This window comes from Alexandromys fortis, unplaced genomic scaffold (assembly GCF_014885135.2).
Source record: "Alexandromys fortis isolate MF-2015 unplaced genomic scaffold, M_Fortis_MF-2015_v1.1 scaffold_227, whole genome shotgun sequence".
Taxonomy (NCBI): domain Eukaryota; kingdom Metazoa; phylum Chordata; class Mammalia; order Rodentia; family Cricetidae; genus Alexandromys; species Alexandromys fortis.
Window position 1 is genome coordinate 280,517 of NW_026068109.1, and position 23,907 is coordinate 304,423.

Genomic DNA, 23,907 nt, shown 5'->3' on the forward strand with positions numbered 1-23,907 from the left:
AAAAAACATGCCCACTGGGTGCTGGAGAGATGGCTCAGTCGTTAAGAGTACTGACTGCTCTTCCAGAGGTCCTGGGTTCAGTTCCCAGCAACCACACTGTGGCTCACAACCATCTATAACTGTACTCGTATAGGATCTGAATGACCTCTTCTGGTGTTCAGACAAAACACCCGTACACATAAAAAACCCACACACAACACCCATACACATAAAAATAAACAAACTAACAAAGACATGTTCATTTGACTACCATCAATTCATTACTGACTCCCCACCCCCGTGTGTGTGTGTGTGTGTGTGTGTGTGTATGTGTGTGTATGTGTGCGTGTGTGTATACCAGAGGTCATATATCTTCCTCAATTACTCTCCACTTTATCTTTTAATAAAGGGTCTCTCATTGAATTTGGAACTTGTTGATTCTGCTAGACTGGCCAGCCAGTGAACCCTAGGGAATCTTCCTGCCTCTCTCTCCCCAGCAAGGGATTACAGGCAAATGCTATACCTGGCTTTTCCTTTTTTTTTTTTTAATGTGGGTGCTAAAGTTCTTATATTTGGGCAGTAAAGACTTTACCAACGAAGAAGCCTGTCTCCCCACCCCCCCCATATGATTTGTTTGTTTTTGAAACAGGTCTCATTCTCTAGCCCAGGCTGGCCTGGAACTTGCAACAGCCCTCCTGCCTCAACATCCCAGGCCTTGGGATTGCAGGTGTGTGTCATCATGGTCAATTGGATTCTGAATCTTGTTTGGGTGACTTGCTTAGGGTAGGAATGTGGGGACTTGGTCCTGCAGTCACAGGCCAGAATGGAATGTCACCATATCACCCCCTGGCCTCTCCTCACCAGCTTCCCCTGTGCTCTGGCTCTAGAACAGCAGCAAGGCCACGAACTAAATTGTTATTCTGACAGGCCAGAATGGAATGTCACCATATCACCCCCTGGCCTCTCCTCACCAGCTTCCCCTGTGCTCTGGCTCTAGAACAGCAGCAAGGCCACAAACTAAATTGTTATTCTGTTGCAGGTAACCACACGAATGGTCGGGTCCTGGAGCTTGCCTCTGCGTGTCATGCCATCTAAATTCGCTTTCTTCCATCGTAAGTACTGGGCTTCCTCCATCTCTCTTGCTCCTCAGTCCATCCACTGTCGGGATCCTTCCTGCACATGATTGGAACTTCTCCATGTGACTTCCAGGAGGTGGCTGCTCCTGTGTTCTCCCAGGGGCTAGGAAGATGAGCAAAGTGCTTGTCATGCAAGCCTGTGGATCTGAGTTCAAATCCCCAGAACCCATGTAGAAAAAAAAAAAAAAAAAAGAACTGGGCGGTGATGGCGGACGCCTTTAATCCCAGCATGTAGGAGGGAGAGACAGATGAATCTCTGTGAGTCTGAGGCCAGCCTGGTCTACAAAGTGAGTTCTAGGAAAGCCAAGGCTACACAGAGAAACCCTGTCCAGAAAAACAAAACAAAACAGAAAGACGGAAGGTAGGGTGGCCTGGGCCTGTAATCTGAGCTGGGGAGGTGGAGTCAGGAGACTCTCTTGCAGCTGCTGACCAGTGGGTCTAGATGAGTCATCAGGCTCCAGGTTCAGTAGGAAACTCTGTCTCAAAAACATGAGGTGGAGGATTGGTGAGATGGCTCGATCGGCAAAGGAACCCATGGCCGGATCTGACCGTTTGTCACGCACGTGTGGGAATGAGAATGATAACTCCAGCGATTAGAATCAAGAAGCTTAACACAAATATATGTATTTCTGGGGAAGCCACAAGTCAACATTGCATGTCTTCCTCTCTTCACGAGTGTGTGTATTCACACCTATGCATATCTTTGAGTGTGCAAGAGGCAGGGGGCCACTGGGTATACTTTATCACTCTGTGCCTTATTTCTCATATCTTAGCTAGGCTAGCAGCCGAAAACCAGGTACTCTGCTGTTCCCTCCTGCACCACACACACGCGTGCACACACACACCACACCACACCACCTGGGTCACTGTGTCTGGCTTGTGTGGTTGCTGAGATTTGAACTCAGGTTCTTTTGGTTGCACACCAATCACTCTCGATGACCGAGGCATCCCTCCCCCAGTACAGAAAGGGGAAAGCAGAACTCAGACATGGAAGATGGTTTTGTTCATGGAAGGAGTCTAGGTCAGTGGCAGGAGACATGTCAACCCTACATTGTGAGAGACAGTGGACTTATTAATCCATAAATTGCAAAGCTTTCTTTCAAGCTGGTTTTCAGGTTGAAAAGGTGACAACGTCACGGGCTCCTGCACTCCTCATATGAAGGACACACTCCGTGGAATTAGGCAAACCAAATGACGATAGTGTCTTCTCAGAGCTCCACTCTTGAGATCTCCTCAGACTAGGGAATGGGCATCAGGCCTAGATCCCGCGAGAGTCCAGGAGGAGGGTGGGATAGACCAAAGTCTAGGATTTGTGGGAGGAAACAGGTAGGGAGAATCGTGACCTCTGGCCAACTGTCATTGTGTTCTGAGCGACAGAGTCCTCAGCTTGGCATCACCAGGCCCTCACCTGGGGTGCTGACGCATGGGGAGATCTCAGGACCAGCAGGTGAGGGGACTGGGTGAGGAGAGATGAGAGGGTGATGGCAAGGAGGAAGGGCGCAGGAGGAAGGGCGCAGGAGGGAGGCCCGGGAGGCAGGACTGGGGGCCGGAGAACAGGGAGTCAGACACAGATGTCACATGGACTGAAAACCCGCAGTACAAGGAAGGGGTTAGGCACCAAGAGTCAGAGACAGGACGGAGAAGAGGGGACATAAGAAGAGACTTCCTTTGTATAGGGACAATTTGTCTCTGATGAGGAAGAGTCTTGAGGAACAGGGAGAGGGGATGGGGACAAGATGAGAGGCAGGTGGCCATCAGCCCAGAGGGAATCGGCACAATGGTTTGGGGAAAGGCAGTAGCTGAAGAGGTTTGGGGTGTTTGGGGTATCAAGGGGCAGGGCTGAGATTCACACATGCTGGGGTGTGGTTTCTTCATTTAGAACCAAGGGCGGAGGCCAACTCCCAGCCTCCTTCCACCAGCCCAAAGAGGAAGAGGAACTTGTCATCGGATTCTGAGGATGACCTGGCAGAGCTTCTAGACCCTGAGCCTGAGCCGGTGTGGTCTGTGGAGACACTGTGTGGGCTCAGGATGACGCTGAGGAGGAGGCCCGCATCTATGGTGAGGCCTGAACACCACAAGGTCTTCACCAGGCTGCTGGGTAGGTGACACCTACATGGCTCCCTCCTTAGGCGAAGGAGGAAGCTTCTAGTCAACCTTTTTCCCCGTGGGAAAGCTTCCCTCCCAGTCCAGAGCAGTCAGCCTGGGAGGCTCAAGCTCAGTTGAGTCTCAGGGACGCATAGGTGGCAGGGGCTTAGGCTAGAGTTGACATGTGTCCCCAGGGGTATGGGAGAAGCCAGAATCCACCACCCCAGCTATTATTTAGCTCCGACTTTGCTGAGCTGGGGTGTCTTTGCCCACACAAGCTCAGCACATCCATGTTCATAACCTCCTGAGACACCAGATGGGAACAGCAGCTGTTGAGACATCTTGATCCTTGGCTGAGGATGGAGCTCCATGGTGGAGTCTTGTCCAGCATACAGAAGACCTGGGACTGATCCTCGAACAACACATACATAAAAGACATCTAAGCATGTATGCATGGCACTGTATTCTAAGCCTCTGTCAGCATCTCCTCGCAGGAGGTCCAGGTGGGACTTCCGGCACATGTGCCTGCTCCATCCTTTGCTCTTGTGTCTATTCATGGGATCTGACCTGAGCCATCCCCCAGGGAGGCAGCTCTCCTGGCTCTCTCCCAGGGATCTACACTGTCTCTCCCCCAGGGAGGCGGCTCTCCTGGCTCTCCCCCAGGGAGGCAGCTCTCCTGGCTCACCCCAAGCTCTTCCCTTTCACACCATGACACATGCTCTTCCTTCACAGAGGATCCTGTGGTGAAAAAATTCCTGGCCTGGGACAAGACGCTGAGAGTGTCTGATAAGGTGCGCCAAGCTGGGCTCCAGATCCTGTCCTGCCTGGGGAGGGGCCTCCCTGACCACCATCCTCTGTCCCTCCCCAGAGCCACCAGAAGTCACACAGTCTTGACCCTCCATATCCTGCCAGTGCCTTTCTTCAGGGCCTGGCAGTGTCTTACAGAGTGGACAGGAGACCCTTGCCTCACTGGGGTCTGAGTCTTACCCTGGGAATTGCTTCTTCTCTCCCACAGCTCTCTGGGACCCTTTTTTCCCGCTGGGCAAAGACCTCCTTGTCCCAGTTGTCCTAAGTCCTCCCTCAGAACTGACCCGGAGCCAACCATGCTGGAACAAGGGCTTCCTGCCTCTGACCTGGCCTTCCTGAATGCCCCTTTCACCCTCCCTTCCCCACTCCAGCAGGTACCCAAACCTTGGGGCTCCTCTCTGAGCCTCACACCCCCTCAGCCCCTTTCCCCTGTGCCTATGGTCTTCCTCTCCAGGGTGTGACAGCTCCTCTCCTGTCTGCTCTCTCCTTCAGTACCTCCTGTCTATGGTCATAGCTTATTTCAGCCGCGCTGGGCTCTTCTCCTGGCAGTATAGGCCAATCCACTTCTTCCTGGCTCTGTGAGTATTTTGCCTCCTCCTGTTGGTCACCGTTCCCTGCCCTAGATGTGGGTCAAGAGAAGTGGGTCTTTGACTTTTCATCTCTCTTATGCCTGGTTTTGTGGCTTTATGAGGGAAAACAAGCTAATGTATTTATTTATTTATTTATTTATTTTATACACATTGGTGTTTTTGCCTTCATATATGTGTGAGGGTGTTGGATCCTGTGGAACTAGATTCACAGACAGTTGTGAGCTGCCATGTGGGGACTGGGAAGCTAATGTTTATTTTTAAAACTGAGCAAGGGACTGGAGAGATGTCTCAGTCGGTAAAGCATTTGCCATACATTCATAAGGACCTGAGTTCAGATCTCCAGAGTCCAAATGAAGAGCCAGGATCCCTGGGTCTCACTCCCCAGACAGTCCAGACTTATTGGCAAGACTTGTGTCCCAGAGAGAGGCTCTAGATAAAAAACAAGTGGATGGTTCCTATAGTTCAACACCCTATGTTCACTTCTGGCCTTCACACAGGCACACATGCACAAACATGCAGCTACATACCCACATGTATCCATGCAGCATGCATTCATATGCTCACACACATGCACACCACACATACACACATACGTATGCACGTTCACACACATTCTAAAAAAGTGAATAAGAGGCTGGAGAGGTGGCTCAGAAGTTAAAGACTTGGATTTGATTCCCAGGGTTCACCTGACGGCTCACAGCTGTCTATAACTGTAGTTCCAAGGGCTATGAAACCTTCTTCTTGCCTCCTTGGTCACTGGGCATGCACATGGTACACAAGCATACGAGCAGGGAAAACACCCATGCACAGATAAAGTAATAAAATAAATAATGCAACAAAGCAAGAGGAAACAGTGAAAGATGTGGGATTTGGAGCCCAAAGCGGGCAGGTGATTTGGAAGTGGTTGCTGCTGTTTCTGTTTCTCCTCCTCCTCCTCCTCCTCTTTTTTCCCATTTGTTTTGGTTTGGCGTTTAAGACAGTGTTTCTCTGGGTAGCCCTAGAGATGTGTACCCACCAGCAGAGAGCCTGTAACCTCACTTGGAGAACTGAAAACTCTGGGTACTTGACAGCTAGAGATTCAAGATGGCCTCTCAGAGGGCTGCTTGCTCGTGTCTGTGTGCACAGAAGAGAGGGCATGACTCTAACACACAGAGCCCTCCTGGGGGGAGAGGAAGATGGAATAGAAGTGTCCCCAAGGGCTGAGGTGCTGTGCTTCCTTTACTGACTGTATCCCTCTGTGCTGAGCACCACACACCATCCCATCTTCTCCCCTGGATCCCATGGTCCATCTCAGGCCTCCTGGTACAGCTCCAGTCCCGAGTAAGATGCCCCCTGCTGCTTTCCCTTGCCAGCCTGTCCCAGTCTAGTGGGTTTGTTTTGTAAGAAAATGCAGACAACTCCCTCCCAGGCTTCCAGAAAACTGCACCAGAAATCACTCTCCTCCTGAGGCTGGAGTGCCCAGTGTGAACTCCGAACTCTGTCCAGATGTTCTCCAACTTGGCTCCCCCATCATCCTCATACCCCCTCCCTTCCTGGCTGGCCCCTTCCCAATTCCCTGTCCTTATTTTGACTTTGTGTTTTCTGTGTGCGTGTCTCACAGTTGTATGCCTGGAGACACTTCACCCCTCTAAAATCGGTCCAAACTCCAAAACCCTGAGACCAATCAGTGTGACGAGGAGCCTCCTGCAGCTCCGGAGACTCGGGTGGAAGGATCTCTTGAGCTCAGGCATTAGGGGCCAACTTGGGCAAAATAGGAGGACATTTCAAATCAAACAAAAAGTGGGCGAAAGACCCTTTGGCTGCTTTCCTTAATCTTCTGGTTTTGCCTCCAGCAGTGTTGCAATAGAACCCTACCATGGCAGGATATTTAGGGTTATAGTCTCTGATGTTGCCCCCTCTTTTTCCCGAGTCCTACTACAGTGCACCAGTTGAAGGGGGGCTTCTCAAAATTCTGTCATTCTTGGGACACCTTAATTCTGTTTATGTTGGGAGAGGTTAGGTTATGCTACTCAGTCAATGAAGTTATCAGTGTTAGATCGTGCCTTGACTGTCGCTTTCATTTGTTCGTTCGTTCATTCGTTCATTCATTCATTCATTTGCTCTCCAGTTCATCCAAGTCCTACAAAGTGTGTTGTCTATACCATAAGGCAATTGAAGTAGAGAACTCAGAAATGTTGATTGTGTCAGCCATTGGACAAAAGCCGGGGAAAGAGGGAAAGGATGGAGATGGGAATCCTGAGGCCATCTCGTGTCGAGAATGCCGAGGACAGCATTGGGCTCTGTAGATGCTTGGGTCTTCTGCTCCATGTGGCAGGCTCCTGTCCGCAGTGGACTGTCTCTTCCTTCACACTGGGCAGGGCTGATGCCGTCCAGTGATGAAATGCTCCCTCAGCCCCGCTTCTGGATCCGCCTTGGTAAAGAGCCCTACAGCACTCTGATTCCTCCCCAGGTACCTGGCCAATGACATGGAGGAGGACAACCAGGTCCCTAAACAAGATATTTTTTACTTCCTCTACGGCAAGAGCTATGCCCAGCGCCCCATGTTCCACAAACTGCGATTCCAGTTCATTCGGTCCATGGGCTGGAGGATCTGGGTGTCCCGGGAGGAGTGTGAAGAGGTGGGTGGGTGTGGGGCACGTGGGGTGCAGAGAGATGGGCTGGACAGAGAGCAGTGTGGTTAAATGTGGGAGCTGGGATTGGGGAGTGGGAGAGCTGGAAGGTGAGCCTGAGGATGAGGAGTCTAGAGCCAGTATCTGGAGTGTGGACGTGAGGGCGGAGTCTTCCACGAGAGCCAGCATCTGGAACTTCTCACAGAACTGTTTGGTTTCATTGTTATTTTTTTCTAGATCCAGGCTTATAATCCAGAGCTCTGGGTGTGGGTACGAGATCGCACCAACCTATATTAGAACTCTAGGACCATGGAGGCCTGAGACATTGACCTGACATAGGTATGTCCTTGATGTCTTTGTGTTTTGATTTGGTTTGGTTTGGTTTTTCAAGGCAGGGTTTCTCTGTGTAGCTTTGGCTGACCTAGAACTTATTCTGTAGACCAGACTGACCTTGAACTCACAGAGATCCACCTGCCTCAATCTCCTGAGTGCTAGGATTAAAGGCAAGTGCCACCACTACCAGGCCTGTCCTTGGTGTCTTTTAAAGTGTGTCCATCTGTCTGTGGTCTAGTTAGGTAAGGTACAGAATCCACACACACACTTGACACACTGCATCCCACACTTACCTCCATACTGTGAGAAAACCCAGTCTCACACACACACAGGGACTCACCCCATCACTGCAAACACAGAGATGACAAGCAGGAGGCACGATCTTGGGGAGGCAGGGTATGAACCGGAGGCTAGTCAGCTGCCCTTGGAATTGACCGTTTTTCCCCACAGACTTGAAATGGGTAGAAATGCTTGTACTTCAAGCAACTACGTCCGAATGTGTTTGAGGAAATGTGGATTTCTGTTCACCATGTGTGTTCTGCAGCTCCACAGTTCCACACCTCCATACTTTGCACTTGTTTTTCATGTTTTCTGAGTGTGTTTATGTGTGGTGTGCTGTGCGTATGTGTGTATGTGTGGTGCACATCTGTGGTGGGGGCCAGCTGTTAATGCTGAGTGTCTTCCTCGATGGCTGTCCTCTTTATTTATTGAAGCAGAGTCTTGTTGAACCCAGAGCTCACCACTGGCAGTAATCTCCTTAGGCCATGTTCTCCAGAGATCCTTGTCTGTACCTACTGTGTATCAGGGTTGCAGCTGGCTGCCAGGCATGCTTGACTTTTCTGTGGGTTCTGGGGTTCCAAACTCCATCCCCATACTGGTGTAGCAAGTTCATCCACTGAGACATTGCCCTGGCCACCAGTTACACCTTTGCACTCAAGTTTGTGGTTAAGTTTTCAGGGCCACATTTGTTAGTTACTTTGGGGACACTCCGGTCATACTTCGTGGAAGGAACAGAAGAGGTTTATTTTGTCCCATGGCTTCAGAGCATCACGATGGGTGAGGCATGACCATGTGGCTCTGTCTATGGCGTCAGGATGTTCATCCAAGAGTTGACCAGGATGCAGCAAGGGACTGGAGCATGAGGGTGTCTGACTTTCAAAGGCCGAGGTGGAGAGATTCAGATGAGTCAGCAAAGCGCCTGCCCTGCAAGAGTGAGGGAGACCTTGATGCCCAGAGCCCATGTCAAATACAGCCTGGCACTGTGGCATGTGCCTGTAACCCCAGTACTGGGGAGCAGACGGGCAGATCTCTGGCCTGGCTGGATGACCAGCCTGAGGAATTGTTGAGAGCTAGGACAATGAGAGACAGTCGCCAAAAATCAGTTGGGGGCTGAGGAGGTGGCTTGGCATTTTCACTCTTTCAGGGGACCCAAGTTTGGTTCCCAGAACCCACAAGGTGCCTCCCAACCATTTATAATTCCAAATCCAGAGGATCCAATGCCCTCACATGGTCTCTAAGAGCAGTAAATGCCCAGGGTGCACAGACATGTGTGCAGGTGAAACACCCATGCACATAAAATAAAAAATGAGCAAATCTTTTAAAAAAAAAAGTGAAAAAGTGAATGAATGGCACCCGAGAACCCCCCCCCTCATGTGTGTGTGCACACACACGTGACTCAATGGCCAGCAGGATAGCTCAGCAGATAAAGGCGCTTGCTACCATGTAAGTTCTATCCCTGGGAACCATATGGCAGAAGGAAAGAACCAACTCCCACCGATTGTCCTCTGACCTCCACAGTCACGCTGTGGTGCACACCTGCCCCATAAATAAATGGCGATAAAAGTTTAAAGTAAATGAGTGAAGAGAAGCAGACTGTGGGTTAATCCAGAACCATACTCCGAGAATCTAGTCCACACCACGACAGACGCTCCTCTGGCCCTTGCTGTCATGTAGAGTCCTGGGCCCACAGTAGGCGGCTGGATGACCCTGGGAACCCCAGTCAGCTGGTCTGGAGATCACACTTCTAGTTTAGGGGTTAAAACCAAGAGTCAACTCAGCACCCGGGAGGCAGATGCAGGAGGCTCACTAACTGTTCAAGACCTACCTGATCTGAGTAGTGCACTCCAGGCCAGCCATAGGAATGCCCGCCCCAAAACAGCAGCAGGGCTCAGAGACAGCTCATCTGGAGAGAGCACCTGCTGTTCTTGCGAACAATGGCACATTAGTGGGTTGTGACCAGGAATCTGATGCCCTCTTCTGGCCTTCTCTGGCATTGCACTCACATGGACAACCCACCACCACCACCACCAATGCACACACTTTAAAAAGCTCTCCCAAACAATGACAACTACCAAGAATGAAGGGTCGCAAGCTGGGGTAGCTCTGTGATAGAGCACTCACTCATCAGACAGGAGCCTGGGTGTCTGACCCTGGGCACCACAGAACAAACAGACAAATGAAAGGTTCGAGATAAGTTCCCATTTCAAATGTTCTGATCTCTAGTTAGGATTAACGTGAACAAAGCTCTTGTTCATGCCTGAAGAACTGCATGTATAAAGTCTGGCATGGCTCCCTCTTCCCCCAGATCCCTGTGCCCGAGGGAGACACTCTATGCCAACATTAAGAACCGCTGGGAGAAATGAGAGAGGACACCTTCCACAGGAACTAGAAGAACCCAGACTCTTCTAGAAGGATGGAATGGAATCATCACACCGTGCTCCTGAGCGGGAACACGTGTAGGGGCTCTGGTGGGGAAGCCAGACACCAGGATTCCTCCAGGGCCCACTCCACTCAGCGACACTGTCTAAATGTCATCCGGATGTCCCCAGTCCCGTCTCCTCAAGGCAGCAGCCCTGTGGTTTCCTATAACTGGTCTCCACAGGCTCGGGCCATTTGAAGGAGGCTCCTCAGGGCTCAGACGAGAAGGGAAATATCTTCAAACTATAGCATTTGAGCCATATATTTGTAATAAAAACTTTAATATATTTCATATTTTATTGGAATCTGCGATGTTCATCATAGAATTATTTATTTTGAATAGCTTTGATATATTGTAGATTTGATATTGTACAGTTCTCCCAGTTTTGTGATGGGTGTTATAACTTTCATATGTGTAAATAGTTTCGCTCCTAGAGAAGATTTGGTTTTTATATATTCATTTTGTTTTGTTTTGAGACAGAGCCTCACTATGTATCCCTGCCTGGCCTTGAACTTGCTTCATGGTCCAGGTTGGCTTCAGACTCACAGAGATCTCCTGCCTCTGCCTCAACAGCGCTGGGATTAAAGGTGTGCACCTCTATACCTTATGGGTTTTTAGATTCTACTTATAGATACTTGTTTCATGTATATATAAATTCTTGTTTGAAATTTGCTCTTTATTATTGAGCTGTGAGCAAGTGGTAACTTATTTAACTTCCTTTGATTTAAAGATGATGTGTATTTTGAAAAAGCACATATTTTAATAAATATTCTTTTGTCAGCAACCTAGTCTCTCATCTTTTTAGAGTCTGAGTTATTTATTTATTCATTTTTCCTTTGTCTTTTATGTGTATGTCTGTTTTGCCTGCATAGATGTCTGTGCATTGCATGCACACAGTGCCCACATAGTCCAGGACAGGACATTGGATGCCCTGGAACCAGAGTTACAGGCGGTTGTGAGCCACCAAGTGGATCCTGGGAAATGAACCCAGGTCCTCTGGAAGAGCAGCCATTGCTCTTAGCTGCTGAACTACCTCTCCAGCCCCTTATTTATTTGTTCTAATAGTATCTTCTTCAGGCATTGTATTTTAATTTTTGCACATATGTATACATATACACAGTGTGTTTATGATGCATGCATATGCCTCTGCACTCATGTGTGTGTTTATGATGCATGCATATGCCTCAGCACTTGTGTGTGTGTTTATAATGCATGCATGCACCTCTCCACTCGTGTGTGTGATGCATGCATATGCCTCTGCACTCATGTGTGTGTTTATGATGCATGCATATGCCTCAGCACTTGTGTGTGTGTTTATAATGCATGCATGCACCTCTGCACTCGTGTGTGTGATGCATGCATATGCCTCTGCACTTGTGTGTGTGTTTATAATGCATGCATGCACCTCTGCACTCGTGTGTGTGATGCATGCATATGCCTCTGCACTTGTGTGTGATGCATGCATATGCCCCTGTACGTGTGTGTGTGTGTGTGTGTGTGTGTGTGTGTGTGAGTGATGCATGCATATGCCCCTGCACTCATGTGAAGGTCAGAGGACAGTTTTCAGGGTTATCAGGAGTTGGTTTCCTCCTCCCATCATGTGAGTCCCGGGGATCAAACTCAGGTTGTCAGGCTTGGTGGCAAGTGCCCTTACCCAGTGAGCCTTTCTATGTCATGTTTTTGTTTGTTTGTTTTAAGAAACCACGCAGCATTTTCTGTAAGGGACTACAGTAAGGATGGACCATCTCCTGTTTGCAAGCCTTCTAATCCTGTCAGTCTGAATTGTTTGCTGCTCAATACTGTTTAGCAGAATTCTGCTCATCTGACCAATTTATTTACCCCATCTATCTATCTATCTATCTATCTATCTATCTATCTATCTATCTATCTATCTATCTATCTGTCTGAGATGGGTCCTCAGATATTCTAAGGTGGCCTCAGATGGGCTATGTACCTGAGAACAACCTTGAACTTCTGGCCCCTCTGCCCTGAATTAGACTGTTTCATGACGAAAAGCTTTGAAGAAGGCTGGGGAGATGGCTCGGTGAGCAGAGCTTCTGCTAAAACAGCAGCACAGAGACATGCGTTCAACACCACCACCCCGAAGAAAGATGGATGTTGAGTGTGGTTGTGCATGACCCCAAACCCAGTGCAGGGGTGGGGGTGATGTGTGGAAACAGGAGACAACTGCGGGTTCTTTGGGGATCCAGTCTCATAGGAATAAGGCAGGTGTCAAGGGACAGTACTTGACATCCTCCTTGGTGCACAGTTGCAAGCACACCCACACACGAGTGCACAGGTACATTCATACACAGGCACACGTGTGAATACCATACATATGTACATACATGTAAATGCAGTACACAAGCAAGTGTCACATACACAGGTACACACACACATATACACAATATTTTTTTATTTTTTTTCTAGACAAGGTTTCTCTGTAGCTTTGGAGCCTGTCATGGAATTAGCTGTTGTAGACCAGGCTGGCCTTGAACTCACAGGGATCTGCCTGCCTCTGCCCCCCCAGTGCTGGGATTAAAGGTGTGTGCCACCACCACCTGGCAACAATATTTTTTTAAAAAAGAAAAACAGAAGACGTTCTACAAGGTACTGTAACTTTTTATTTTTTGACAGGGTTTATCTGTAGGTTTTTTGTGAAGGGTTTCTCTGTAGCTTTAGAGCCTGTTCTTGAACTCTTGTAGACCAGGCTGGTCTTGAACTCACAAGAGATCTGCCTGTCTCTGCCTTCCGAGTGCTAGGATTAAAGGCGTGCACCACCACTGTTCAGCAAGAGACTGTCACTTGAACCCAGACATAAGAAGAAGCAACCGAGGGAGGAAATTCAGGAGTGCAAAAACAAAAAAAAACTCAAAGTATGTTTTTAATATTAAAAAAAAAGAAAAGTAAAAAAAAAATCCATGGGATCCTGGGAAAAGCCCTACCTCCTATACAACAGAAAGTGCAGGCTACAGAGATGCCCGAGGCTAAGTGCACTGGCTGCTCTTGCAGAGGACCTAAATTCAGTCCCTAGCACTGACATGGCATCCCACAACCGTCTATAACTCCAGGCCAAGAGGATCTGATGCCCCCTTCTGGATCCCAAGGATACCTGCAGTCACGTACATGTTCTCTCACACAAACACACTCATACACATAATGTAATCAATAAAATAGAATCACATTGTCAGTCAAGATTAACCTTCTCAAGGCTGGATGTTTAGCTCAATGATAGAGGACTTGTTTGGCATGTGGGAGGCCCTGGCTTCAGCTCCCAATAAAACATACACGGGCGTACATGCGCGCGCGCGCGCGCACACACACACACACACACACACAAACAAACACACTCATGCACATACACTCAGAATACATAAAAATTCAAGTTGTTTTTATTTTAGATTTGTTTTATTGTATGCGCATAACTGTTTCAGCTGCATGTAGCTCTGCACACCACATGTGTGCCAGGTGTCCACGGAGGCCAGAAGAGGGCATCGGATCCCCTAGACCTGCAGTTATAGATGACTGTGAGCCACTGTGTGCTCCTCTGTAAGAGCAGCTAGTGCTCTTAACCTCCGAGCGGTTTCTCTAGCCCCTAAAGTTGGTGTTTAAAACAAAACAAAAATCAAACAAAAACCCTCCAACTCTGCTCCACAGAGACTCAGTCTGAAATCATTTACTGCACAAAGCCGAGGACCCAGCTTTACCTAACTCAGGTTTCCTGAAGGCAACAGTGTGAAGCTGTGACCTTGTCCTTCTACTGACGACAGATCCATATTGGAATATATTATCTGGAGAAACTGGAATCCATGTTTCTGGGCCATGGTCACTCATGTTTGGGTCTGAGGAGGGATGGTTTAATGGATAGCAGCACTTGCCATGAAACAAGTGGACCCGAGTTCAAATTCCTGACCCCTCATAAATCCAGGCACGGCGATTGTGTCTGTGACCCCAGCGTGGAGGGACAGAGGTCCCAGGAGCTCACTGACCAGCTGACCTAGTCAAAGCATCTTCAGACTCAGGGAGAAACCCTGCCTCAAAAATTAAAGTAGAAATCTATAGCAGACACCCGACCTTGACCTCTGGGCTCTGCATACACACACACCCATACATACACGCACACATACATACACACATGCACACACATATATACACACACGTGCATGCATGTGCGCACACATACACACACAGACACATATGCACACACATACACACATATACACACATACACACACTTGCACAGACATATACACATGCACAGACATATACACACATACACACACACACATACACACACGCGCTTATCTAAAATTTTATTAAGGTATCATAATTAAAGGTTTTGGATGAATGGTACCTGAAGCTTATGTTACTGTCTTGGCAATTTTCTTGCAATCTGTAATTATTTTGAAATAAAAAATAAAAATCTGAACAGAGCACTTAAGTGGACCACAAACTATAGATTTAATGCTACAGAATTCTGATTTTAGGATACCTAGGAAAACACAATTCTAATCCAAAATCGGATTAAAGGTGTCCTAGAGCATGGGTTTGGGTTGGATTGCTTGGGAAAAGTCCCAGGACGGTCTGTTCATCACAATTAGAGTGCCAACTACATGGCTTCTCTAGTTTTCTGTTGCAGATAAACCACCATGGCAAAAAAAAAAAAAAATCCACTATGGGAAAAAGGGTATCATTTAGTCCACAATTCCAAGTGACAGTCACTGATAGCAAGGAAGTCCAAGCAGTAGGAACTTCAGATGGCATCAGCCCACAGCCAGTCCGCAACAGAAAGGAGTATATGCACGCATGCTCAGCTGCTTGCTTCTGCTCAGCTGTATTTTCATTTAATGCAGGTAGAGTTTTTCCTCAGGACCACCCGTCAGCTCTGACCCACCAGCCAGCTCCCAAATACCCATACAGAGAGTCATTATGAATTATAAATGCTGGATCAATAGCTTAGGCTTGTTACTAACCAGCACTTATAACTTTAATTAACCCACATTTCTATCTAATTTCCATCATGTGGCTCAGTACCTTACCGCAGTAGGGCGTGTTCATCTCCTGTTTTCTCTGAATCTCCTTGCCACTCCTGAGACGCCTGTGAATCCCCTCCCTCCTCCCAGTGTCCTTGCTCCCTCAAAATCCTGCCTGGCTATGGGCCATCAGCTCTTTATTAGCCAAGGAGAGTAATAAATATTCATAGTGTACAAAAAGATTGTTCCATAGCAACATACAGTTCAGAATGCCCTGCCTAGGGAGCGCCGCTGCTCAAAGTGAGCTGGGTCTTCCCACAACAATTAATTTAATTAAGACAATCCCCTACAGACATGCTCACAGGCCGATGTAGACAATTCCATGTAGACAATCCCTCATAGAGACGCTCTTCCCATGCGATTCTAGGTTGTACCAGCTTAACATTTAATTACAATGATCATACAAATTTCCCAGGCATTATCAAAATAAAGTGAATGAGTTTTGGTACAGATAATACTTATTCTTTAATCAAGTTGATTTTTAAATATCTGTGCATATGATGCACATGTATGTGAGTGTGTGCGCAAGTTAGTGTGTATAAGGTCAGGCGCACGCATGTGATGGCAAGCATGGAGGTCAGAGGGTAACCTCCAGCATCCCTCAAGGCAAGCTTTCTCTGTTACTTAACACCAGTGATTCCAGGCCTGTGAGCTCTGGTCTCACAATATGAGCCCCGGGGTCACAAACGTGCGCTATTGTTCCGATCTTTCCATGGCTTCTGCTGTCTGAAGTCCTCATACTTGTCTTTAACCTTGGAACCTGCAGTGTTTGAAGGAGAATGGCCGCCATAGGCTCATAGGTTTGAATATTTGGTTCCCAGCTGGTCTAGCTGAATTAATAAGCTCGAGCTTCAATACAAAACCCTGTCTTAAAAAAAGATGGAGAGATGACTCAGGAGTTAAGAGCACTTCCTGATCCTGCAGAGGACCTGGACTTGATTCCCAGCACCCACATGGCAGTCCACACCATCTGTAACTCCAGCTCCAGGGGATCCAGTGTATAATTCTGAGTTCTCTGGACACTGCCCACCCATGGCGCTCAGACTTTCGTGCAGGCAAAACACTCACACACATAAAACAAAGATAAATATACCTTTAAAGAATAATGTGTAGAAAAACTGAGGAAAAGATGTGATGCCAACTTCTGCCCTCTACATGCACATGTGTGTACCTGCACCCACAGGCGTGTATACAATCTACATAATCATAAGCAAACAACACACATGCACATGTGTGTACCTGCACCCACAGGCGTGTGTACAGTCTGCATAAATATAAGCAAACAACACACATGCACATGTGTGTGCCTGCACCCACAGGCGTGTGTACAATCTACATAAACATAAGCAAACAACACACACACAGTTGTGCACACAAGATCTTTCTTCGTTTGCTAGCATGTCTGTGTTGTTCCACCCTTGTAGGGAATTTCAGTCCTTTTCCATTTTCTTCACTAATTTCAGTGATGTGACACAGTCACCGCAGACAGACGGTCCACAAGAGAAAGGCATCTGAGAAATCGTAGTAGCCGGGATGGGAGGTGGCTCAGTGGTTAAAGCATTTGCTATGCAAGCCTCAAGCTTGAAGACCAGAGTTCAGATCCCCAAGCCATGTAAATGTCGGGTGGGCATAGCATCTCTCCTGTAATTCTGGCTCTTGGAAAACAGAGATGGGGGCCAATGTGTGTCCTTAGAACAAGCTGGAAAGAGTCGGTGTATTGGGAGCTCTGGGCTCAAGAGAGACTCTGCCTTAATGAATAAAGTAGTATGCCATCAAGGAAGACATTAGAAATCAACCGCACCCCCCCCATATATGCCCTCACACATACACAGATTTACACACAGGTGAACATGAAGACATCCATGACTTCATAACACTCACACAGAAGGAGAGAGAGAAAGAGATAGAGAGAGACCCCGGGGAAGGACCTTGTGACATGGATGCTCTTTCAAACACACACCCTTTTTAAAGTAATATAAAAACATGTCCAAGCATGTCAAAGTATCAAAGCTAAACGTTGACATTCAACAAAGAGAATAAATATGAAATAAGTGAAAACTTGTATTCACAAAGACCTAGGGTTCTGCTACTCACATAGAAGACAGATACACACATAAGTGTAATAGATTTTTAAAGGTTAAAAACCCTCCATTGAGTCAAAATAGTCATGTGTGTATAAACATTATAAGAGCTATGATAAGACATAGGAGCAGCGTGTTCTCAAAACATAAAACTAATATGCTAATTATTTTGTAGTCTGCATAGAATAACACAATAACGTTTATTTATTGATAATACAACAAAACTTGCTATGTGTACTAATAATATAATAAAATTTGTGACGTGTGAAAGTTATTACAATTATATAGATCAAATACTGTTCTTTGTAGATATTTCCCTTCTCGTCTGAGCCCTGAGGAGCCTCCTTCAAATGGCCCGAGCCTGTGGAGACCAGTTATAGGGACCCACAGGGTTGCTGCCTTGGGGAGACGGGACTGGGGACATCCGGATGACATTTAGATGGTGTCGCTGAGTGGAGTGGGCTCTGGAGGAATCCTGATGTCTGGCTTCCCCACCAGAGCCCCTACACATGTTCCCGCTCAGGAGCACGGTGTGGTGATTCCATTCCATCCTTCTAGAAGAGTCTGGGTTCTTCTAGTTCCTGTGGAAGGCGTCCTCTCTCATTTCTCCCAGCGGTTCTTAATGTTGGCATAGAGTGTTTCCCTCGGGCACAGGGATCTGGGGGAAAAGGGAACCATGCCAGACTTTATACATGCAGTTCTTCAGGCATGAACAAGAGCTTTGTCCGCGTTAATCCTAACTAGAGGTCAGAACATTTGACAAATGGGAACTTATCTTGAACCTTTCATTCATTTGTCTGTCTGTTCTGTGATGCTCAGGATCAGATGCTAAGGCTGACACATGGAGGCTCTATCATGGGGCAGCTCTGGATTTAACATAAGATTCCTTTCTTAAAAAAGTATGTGTGCGCACACGTGTGTGTGCGTGCATGCATATGTGTGTACCTGTGTGTGCATGTGCCACGCATGTATGCATTGTGTGTGTGCATGCATGTGTATACGTGTGTGTGCAGTGATGGGACTGATAAAGCTGTGCAAATGGGTTGTTTCAAAGAATGGAGTCGAGTGTGGGATGAGGGTGGGTTAGGCAGGGACTTAGTGGCTTTCCTTATCAGACCACAGACGGGACTCCACACCTCAGAGAACATCAACAAACCTTCCTTAGGCCGATGACCTCAGGCCTCTACAGTTCTAAGTTTCTAGGTGAGGTTGGTGCGATCTCGTGCCCACACCCACAGCTCTGGGTTGTAAGCCTGGATCTGCAGAGAGAATAAGATCCTTGAGCAATGCCAGTCTGCCCCTCCCCCAACATCCTTACATGCCCTGTTTATCCTCAAGGTTTCTCAATCCCCAATCCCCACCTCCCACATTTAACCACACTCCTCTCTGTCTGTCCAGTCCATCCCTCTGCACCCATGTGCCCCACAGCCACCCACCTCTTCACACTCCTCCCGGGACACCCAGATCCTCCAGCCCATGGACCGAATGAACTGGAACCGTAGTTTGTGGAACATGGGGCGCTGGGCATAGCTCTTGCCGTAGAGGAAGTAAAAAATATCTTGTTTAGGGGCCTGGTTGTCCTCCTCCATGTCATTGGCCAGGTACCTGGGGAAGGAATCAGGGTGTTGCTGAAAGGCTCAGAAGGACCCAGAAGAGGACCCGGGAGTCACCTCAGCACGGGATCACATCAGCTGAGCAGATGAGGATACGCCACTGGCAGAACCTGATGCTGTCTCTGCAGCTCTCACCGTGAGCCGACTCCACTACCCTCTCCCTTCCTTCTCTGTTGAAATAAGAGCGGCGGCGGGGCTGCGTCCCCAACACCCCGGCCGCTTGGCTAGCTTATGCCCGAAATAACAACACACAAACTGTATTCATTTAAGAACTGCTGGGCCCATGAACTCTAACCCTTACAGGCTAATTCTCTCACCTGGACTAGCCCATTTCTAATGATGTGTGTAAGCACCCCAAGGTGCGCTTACCGGGAAGATTCTAGCCTCCGTCCATCATGGTGTCTCTGCTCCAGAGAGCAGAGCTGTTGAGTCTCCGGGAGCAGAGCAGAGTCTGACCTCACTTCCTCTTCCGCCCAGCATCCTATTCTGTTTATTCCTCCCACCTATGTTCTAACCTATCAGGGCCAGCCAAGCAGTTTCTTTATTGCTCAGCCAATGAAATCAACAGATTGATATGACACTCCCACATCACTTCTCTCCTTAATGTCAACTAGCATTTCTGAGGTCTCTCTCTCTCAGCGTCACCTCATATTTTGGCATGAAGAGGGCCCTGTCCAGAATGTGCTGGATGAATTGCTGGATGCGGGAATGAATGAATGGAAGTGATAGACAAGCGGACATACGCCGATGATGTGCATGGCTGGGTTTATAACAGAAACACCTCTGGAATAAAACAGAATCGAGGTGTCTGGAGAATGGCTGTGTTTGACCAGATCCTGCTCTCTACAAGTGTCCACTGTGAGGGAACTGGGAAAGAGGAGAGGACGCCAGAGGCTACAACCCACCTCTTACATGTTTTCTAGTATTTGTGTGTGTGTATGTGTGCATGCGCACGTGGGTGTGTGCGCGCACATGCATGTAGGTGCGTACACGTGCATGTGGGGGTGCATGTGAGTGTGGGTGTGTGCACACGCATGTGGGTGTGTGCACGTGCATGTAAGTGGCCTCAGAGGCCAGAAGAGGGCATCAGATACCCCTTGAACAGGAGTCCAGTGTACTTTTTTGTTTGTTTGTTTTTGTTTTTGTTTTTTTTCGAGACAGGGTTTCTCTGTGGCTTTGGAGCCTGTCCTGGAACTAGCTCTTGTAGACCAGGCTGGTCTCGAACTCACAGAGATCCGCCTGCCTCTGCCTCCCGAGTGCTGGGATTAAAGGCATGCACCACCACCGCCCGGCTCCAGTGTACTTTCTTAACTGCTGAGCTGTGTCTACAGTCCCTTAAATATACTTTTCACTTTTAGGTATGGATATGGGTATGTGTGAGTATGTACAATGCGTGCAGGTGCCTATAGCGAGAGCTGGACCCCTGCAGTGCTGTGAGCGGCCTGATTTGAATGTTGAGAACAGAAATTCAATCCTATAGCTCTTAGCTGATAAGTCATCTCTCAAAACCCACAATTTCATCTTGATAGAATTTTAGCACACTTCTGCTGGAGGCAAAAGCTGGCAGATCAAAGAGTGCAGATAAAAGGCTTCATTCGTGATCAGGTTGATTTGAGGCACCCTGCTATGTAGCTATGGTGCCCTCAAAAACTTGGCTCAAGGGATCATCATATCTCAGCTTCCTGAAGGATTTCGGCTAGAGGGAGGCTCTGCCTTGTCCTGTTAGATTTCAGAGGATGAAGTAATTTGAAGGAAGGTGACTGTCTCCAGGCACCCCGAGATGATTAGAATAGAGGGTACTGCCTGGGAAGGAGACAGGGAGGAAGGGAGTACCGGGTGGTGGCTGGGTAGAAAGATGGCTGCGCTCACCCTGGGAATGAGCCTGCAGGTAAGGGCTGGCTAATTTTAACTATTTATGTGCCACCCCCGAGAACCACCATGGAAAGAAGCCTCTGAGAGGGAGTGAAGAAGGGGACACAGCCGCACCTGAATGCTTGTAGAAAGAACTGAAACTCTACAAAGAGCTCTACGCTTCCTGGTGTTTATTCCATGTGTCCTTGAGTGTGTGAGGGCACATGTGTGTGTGTGTGTGTGTGTGTGTGTGTGCCCATGCGTGTGTGGAGGGGGGTGCACAATTGAGCACTTAAATGCAGTTCCAACACGACCCTGGGTTCTTCCTAGGAGCTGTCTACCTTGTTTCACGAGACAGGGTCCCTCACTGAGACCTCAGTAACACCAGTTAGGTTAGGAGGCTGCACTGAACCCCAGGTAATATTCCTTTACCTGACTGCTAGCACCGACGTTGCAAGCACCTGGCCCACCATTTCCTGTGAGTTCTGAATATCTGAACAAGTCTTTGTGCTTGTATGGCAAGCGCTTTACAAACTGAGCCGTCTCTCTGGCCCTTGTTAAATTTCTAGCTGGTAATAGTTTGAAAAACAAAACACACACATACACACACACACACAAACACACACACACACAAAACAAGTTTAAGGACATTTTGCTAAAAGGACACACCAGATGCCCACTTTTTGTGATCCCCACATGAAGGGAAGGAACAGTGACCAACAGGAGGGGGCAAAATACTCACAGAGCCAGGAAGAAGTGGATTGGCCTATACTGCCAGGAGAAGAGCCCAGCGCGGCTGAAATAAGCTATGACCATAGACAGGAGGTACTGAAGGAGAGAGCAGACAGGAGAGGAGCTGTCACACCCTGGAGAGGAAGACCATAGGCACAGGGGAAAGGGGCTGAGGGGGTGTGAGGCTCAGAGAGGAGCCCCGAGGTTTGGGTGCCTGCTGGAGTGGGGAAGGGAGGGTGAGAGGGGCATTCAGGAAGGCCAGGTCAGAGGCAGGAGGCCCTTGTTCCAGCATGGTTGGCTCCGGGTCAGTTCTGAGGGAGGACTTAGGACAACCGGGACAAGGAGGTCTTTGCCCAGTGGGAACAAAGGGTCCCAGAGAGCTGTGGGAGAGAAGAAGCAATTCCCAGGGTAAGATGGTGACTGTGGGACTCAGACCCCAGTGAGGCAAGGGTCTCCTGTCCACTCTGTAAGACACTGCCAGGCCCTGAAGAGAGGCACTGGCAGGATATGGAGGGTCAAGACTGTGTGACTTCTGGTGGCTCTGGGGAGGGACAGAGGATGGTGGTCAGGGAGGTCCCTCCCTAGGCAGGACAGGATCTGGAGCCCAGCTTGGTGCACCTTATCAGACACTCTCAGCGTCTTGTCCCAGGCCAGGAATTTTTTCACCACAGGATCCTCTGTGAAGGAAGAGCATGTGTCATGGTGTGAAAGGGAAGAGCTTGGGAAGAGCCAGGAGAGCTGCCTCCCTGGGGGAGAGACAGTGTAGATCCCTGGGAGAGAGCCAGGAGAACCACCTCCCTGGGGGAGAGCCAGGAGAACCACCTCCCTGGGGGAGAGCCAGGATAGCCGCCTCCCTGGGGAATGGCTCAGGTCAGAAGCCCACCTCTGAGCTCCATCCCTGTCCCAGCCTGTGTCAACACACCATAGCATCCTCTCATTGCACCAAATGCACACCGACACAGGCCAGAAGCACTTAAGCCATGCAGGTGTCACCTACCCAGCAGCCTGGTGAAGACCTTGTGGTGTTCAGGCCTCACCATAGACGCGCGCCTCCTCCTCAGCGTCATCCTGAGCCCACACAGTGTCTCCACGTACCACACTAGCTCAGGCTCAGGGTCCAGCAGCTCTGCCAGGTCATCCTCAGAATCCGATGACAAGTTCCTCTTCCTCTTTAGGCTGGTGAACGGAGGCTGGAAGTTGGCCTCTGCCCTTGGTTCTAAGTGAAGAAACCACACCCAGTGTGAAGCTCATGCTTTGGTGAATCTCACCCTGCCCCTTGATACCCCAAACACCCCAAACCTCTTCAGCTACTGCCTTTCCCCAAACCATTGTGCCGATTCCCTCTGGGCTGATGGCCACCTGCCTCTCATCTTGTCCCCATCCCCTCTCCCTGTTCCTCAAGACTCTTCCTCATCAGAGACAAATTGTCCCTATACAAAGGAAGTCTCTTCTTATGTCCCCTCTTCTCTGTCCTGTCTCTGACTCTTGGTGCCTAACCCCTTCCTTGTACTGCGGGTTTTCAGTCCATGTGACATCTGTGTCTGACTCCCTGTTCTCCGGCCCCCAGTCCTGCCTCCCGGGCCTCCCTCCTGCGCCCTTCCTCCTGCGCCCTTCCTCCTTGCCATCACCCTCTCATCTCTCCTCACCCAGTCCCCTCACCTGCTGGTCCTGAGATCTCCCCATGCGTCAGCACCCCAGGTGAGGGCCTGGTGATGCCAAGCTGAGGACTCTGTCGCTCAGAACACAATGACAGTTGGCCAGAGGTCACGATTCTCCCAACCTGTTTCCTTCCTTCCACAAATCCCAGCCTTGGGTCTATCCCGCCCTCCTCCTGGACTTTCACTGAATCCACACATGACGTCCCTTCCCCCATCGAAGGAGAGGTGAGGTGTGGAGGAAAGCTCCAAGAAGATGCTGTTGTCCACCGAGCTGCCCACCACCATGGAGTGCTTCTCCTCCAATCAGGAGGGGCAGACGCCTGTGATGTCATCAGCCTTCCAATCTGGCAACCAGTTTGAAATAAAACATGTGTAACTGACAGCTTGATGTGTCTACTTGTTCTGAGGATTAGGGCCCCCTCTGCATCCTGCCGTGGACCTACATTCATTCCATCTCAAAACCATCTTCCATGTCTGTTCTCTTTGCAATGCACATGCTGGGGGTGCGGCCCTTTCATATTCCCGGAAACATCTTAACTTCCCCTTCACTCAGTTTCTTCCCCATTATACACTCTTTCTGCACTTGGTAAAAAAGGAAACAATTTCATTTTTAATTAATTAATAATTAAATTCTTTTTGGTTTGGTTTTGTTTTGTTTTTTGACACAGAGTTTTTCTATAACCTTGGAGCCTGTCCTGGAAC

The 23,907-nt window shown here is 48.7% G+C and overlaps 2 protein-coding genes across 2 annotated transcripts in view; one reads left to right on the forward strand and one right to left on the reverse strand.

Annotated features, from left to right (window-relative positions):
• LOC126489843 (speedy protein E4A-like) overlaps positions 1 to 10,817 on the forward strand; it is a 16,207-nt gene extending 5,390 nt beyond the window's left edge. The window contains 8 exon segments of the mRNA XM_050124415.1: positions 2,353 to 2,425; positions 2,428 to 2,562; positions 2,995 to 3,213; positions 3,933 to 3,991; positions 4,500 to 4,585; positions 7,047 to 7,215; positions 7,444 to 7,545; positions 10,124 to 10,817. Of these exon segments, the coding sequence (XP_049980372.1) occupies positions 2,353 to 2,425; positions 2,428 to 2,562; positions 2,995 to 3,213; positions 3,933 to 3,991; positions 4,500 to 4,585; positions 7,047 to 7,215; positions 7,444 to 7,503 (801 nt within the window). The 3' untranslated portion in view covers positions 7,504 to 7,545; positions 10,124 to 10,817.
• Positions 10,818 to 17,618: 6,801 nt separating this feature from the next.
• LOC126489835 (speedy protein E4A-like) lies at positions 17,619 to 23,420 on the reverse strand. Its single transcript, XM_050124408.1, has 7 exons — positions 23,207 to 23,420; positions 22,545 to 22,763; positions 22,166 to 22,224; positions 21,558 to 21,643; positions 18,788 to 18,956; positions 18,508 to 18,610; positions 17,619 to 18,009 (listed from the first exon to the last, which is right to left on the reverse strand). The coding sequence occupies exons 1-6, from the start codon at positions 23,418 to 23,420 to the stop codon at positions 18,551 to 18,553; spliced, it is 807 nt and encodes a 268-aa protein (XP_049980365.1). The 3' UTR covers positions 17,619 to 18,009; positions 18,508 to 18,550.
• Between the last annotated feature and the right edge of the window lie 487 nt (positions 23,421 to 23,907).